Source organism: Capsicum annuum, unplaced genomic scaffold (genome assembly GCF_002878395.1).
Source record: "Capsicum annuum cultivar UCD-10X-F1 unplaced genomic scaffold, UCD10Xv1.1 ctg81754, whole genome shotgun sequence".
In the NCBI taxonomy this organism is placed as follows: Eukaryota; Viridiplantae; Streptophyta; class Magnoliopsida; order Solanales; family Solanaceae; genus Capsicum; species Capsicum annuum.
The window spans coordinates 1-3,220 of NW_025892499.1; the positions used below are offsets into that span (position 1 = coordinate 1).

The 3,220-nt window shown below is 34.6% G+C and overlaps 1 protein-coding gene across 1 annotated transcript; it reads right to left on the reverse strand.

The window, feature by feature from the left end:
- Positions 1 to 94: 94 nt before the first annotated feature.
- LOC124895390 (serine/threonine-protein kinase SAPK1) lies at positions 95 to 3,220 on the reverse strand. Its single transcript, XM_047405822.1, has 7 exons — positions 2,487 to 3,220; positions 2,061 to 2,162; positions 1,145 to 1,198; positions 869 to 961; positions 700 to 792; positions 459 to 563; positions 95 to 297 (listed from the first exon to the last, which is right to left on the reverse strand). Exons 1-7 carry the CDS (start codon positions 2,532 to 2,534, stop codon positions 193 to 195), a joined length of 600 nt encoding a protein of 199 aa, XP_047261778.1. The 5' UTR covers positions 2,535 to 3,220; the 3' UTR covers positions 95 to 192.

Genomic DNA, 3,220 nt, shown 5'->3' on the forward strand with positions numbered 1-3,220 from the left:
ATATATGCACCACCTTTTTAACGAGGGATATATTTGCTTTAAATTTCAAAATTGAGAGTTATATTTGGTCCCCCATCCCCCACCCCCACCCCTTTATTAGGCGATAAAGATATATATGGACCACTTTTTTAACGAAAAAAATATATCTGCTTTAAATTGCAAAATTGAGGGGTATATTTATCAATACAACTTTCATACCTTCTCAGGATCAGCTACAAATATTTGAGATAAAAGATGCTTACACTCCTTTGAAACTCGAACATAATAAGGGATTGAATACTGAACGGTTAATATCCTCTGCAATAAACCAAAATTAAAAATCAGGTCGATCCGATTAATTACACGTATGATCACTGAACTTCTAATTAAGTGACTTTACTGTTATAGCGAGAAACGTTCGATGACCATACGTGAAATTTACGCTTTTTTTTTAACAAAAAATTTGAAGCATAACTTACTGTCAAAGTTTTCCTGAAATTTCTTGGATCTTCAGGATCTTCAAAGGGATAAGCACCAACTAACATCACATATAATGTAACCCCACAAGACCAAACATCTGCTAGCTTTACATCCAAAATTATGACATGTAAATCATGAAGTTCATAGCAACAAATCAATGGATTAATTTAAGTTATATATACTGACAATATACGATCAAACTATATTACGGTAATAGTTAAAAGATCGTTATAATTGTACCTTCCCATCGTACTCTTTTCTTGATAAGACTTCTGGCGCGATATAGGCTGGAGTTCCAACAGTAGATTTGGGTTGAGAATGCAAGACTGATGACTAAACAATGATCATTATGCAAACAATCAGAAGTTATTTTGATGAAAAATAAAAATACAGAGTTCAAGATTATTGCCTTGGAGTAACCAAAATCGCATATTTTAAGGCGCGGTGTTGAGCTACCATCTAAGAGTGTGTTTTCGAGTTTGAGATCTCTGTGACAAATTTGCTGCATTCACGAAAATGTTTGTACGTTAGTGACTGTTTTCATGACTCGAATCTGTGACCTATAAGTTACACGGAGCCAACTTTACGGCTGCTCCAACCATCATGTAAGAGTTAATTTGTATGTATTAAAGAACAAACCAATTCAAATGAACTAGTAACATAGTTATATAGGTCTCAAGTTTACCATTGAGTGACAATAACTGACTCCTGATATAAGTTGTTGAAAGAAAAATCTTGCCTGAAATATATAACCAAAAACAGGATATATAGAATTAACAAAGAGTTGAGATTACAATCAAATTAAAATTGAATTAATCCCATTTTTAATTTATTTGTCTGGTTTTAATTTGACATGAGACGATATTTAAGAAAATAAAAATGACTTTTATATCTTGTGTCTTAAACTTAAAAATATGTGGAATGTACCAAAATGCTCTTTGATCTTATGGTCTAAAGCATGTCACGTGGAATGTTAAAATTAAAGGGTTTTCAAAAAAAAAAAGAGTGAAACATCTAGTACCCCTGAACTATGGCTAAATTTGTTACGATATACTCCAACTTCACGGGGTCCCTATTACCGCCTACACTCAATTTTAGCGTATTTTTTTTCACCCTTTTATACTGACGTGACGCCTTTTATCAACCTTTTTAGCTGACGTGGGCTCCATTTTATGTAATAAAAATATCATATCAGCACAAAAGGGCACCAGAAATACGCAAAAATTGAGTTCAGGGGATAATAGGACTCCAGTGAAATTGAAGTGTGTCGTAGCAACTTTGGTCATAGTTCGAGGGGGGACTGGATGCGTATCTCAAAAAAATGGCATTCTTTTTTAAATAGACTTAAAACAAAAGTAAGACAAACAAATTGAAATGAAGGAAGTGTTTGATCAAAGTTCCAATATACAAACTTGTAAAAGAAGAGGAACTAATTTGATTGCCTACCTATGTTTGCTCGGACTCTTCAAAAATGTTACAGGTGCATATCGGATCCTCCAAAAGTAATGCAATTTTTGAGAATCCGACTCCAGTACGTCAACACTTTCAGAGAATCTGAGCAACATAGTATGACAAAAATCTACAAAAAGAATTTATGTTACCTCATCTTCACTGAATCTACCAGCATTTCTTATTCTTTCAAAAAGCTCACCACCAGCAGCATATTCCATCACTATGGCTAGATGAGTTGGTGTAAGAAATACCTGCACAATAAATGAACAACGTGCTTTAAAACTATAGTCCATAAAATTCTCTATCATATTAATTGGACGGAACGTGTTGAGAATATAATTAACTAAACAAAAATGTGCTCTCTCTATTCATTTCACTACATATTCAGTAGATTTCACAAAGTTACTGAGTTCGTCTGAACCCCCCATATCACTTCTATTATACGTATGCCGTCGATTATGACGATTCAACAAATGAAGAATTGGACAGTTCAAAGTAAAGGTACAACAAGAACAAGGTATATACATAGTTTAATATGAACATTTTTATTTAATGATGCATTAATAATTAATTACCTCCTTGAATTTAATGATGTTGGGATGTCTCAAGGACCTATGATTCATGATTTCTCTCTGAACATGCTCATCAATCTGCAACAAACAAAATAAATCAAGAATAAAAGTACATACTCAAAAAGGTTCGAGTCCCAGGAACGAAAAAAAAAAATCCTGGTAGGGAGCGTTTTCCATTTTAACGGATCTTACATAAGGTGAATCAAGCTTAATTGGGGCTACAAAGTGGATACCGGACTCCAACAACAATAATAGCATACTCGGTGTAATTCTACAAGTGAGATCTAAAAAAGGGATGTACACATACCTTAGCTTGCCCCTGTCTTTATGTGGGCAGAGAGCTATTTTTGATAGACATTCGGCTCAAAATAAAGTATTAGACGCCGGATTGTAAGAAAACAAGAAAGTATAATAGCAAGATACAAAACAACTGAAGCAACAAACAGTAATACACGTTGAACGGTAACACTTAACTACCTACATAAGTGGATACATTAATACTCAACCTCTACCCAAACCTTCTACCTCCAAAGTGGATACTGGACTTACCTACATAAGTCGATACGACAACACTCAACAACCCTCTGCCCTAACCTTCTACCTTCAAAGTGGATACCGGACTTACCTACATAAGTCGATACGACAACACTCAACAACCCTCTACCCTAACCTTCGACCTCCAAAGTGGATACCGATCTTACCTACATAAGTGGATACGACAATACTCAACCCTCTAC

Bases quoted from the DNA above. Each gene is read 5' to 3' on its own strand.
- LOC124895390 (XM_047405822.1), bottom strand. From the start codon at position 2,534: ATGAATCATAGGTCCTTGAGACATCCCAACATCATTAAATTCAAGGAG. The intron at 962-1,144 runs GTAAACTTGAGA...TCGTGAATGCAG, and splicing joins TCAGTTATTGTCACTCAATG to CAAATTTGTCACAGAGATCT. The intron at 298-458 runs GTAAGTTATGCT...GGTTTATTGCAG, and splicing joins ATTTCAGGAAAACTTTGACA to AGGATATTAACCGTTCAGTA.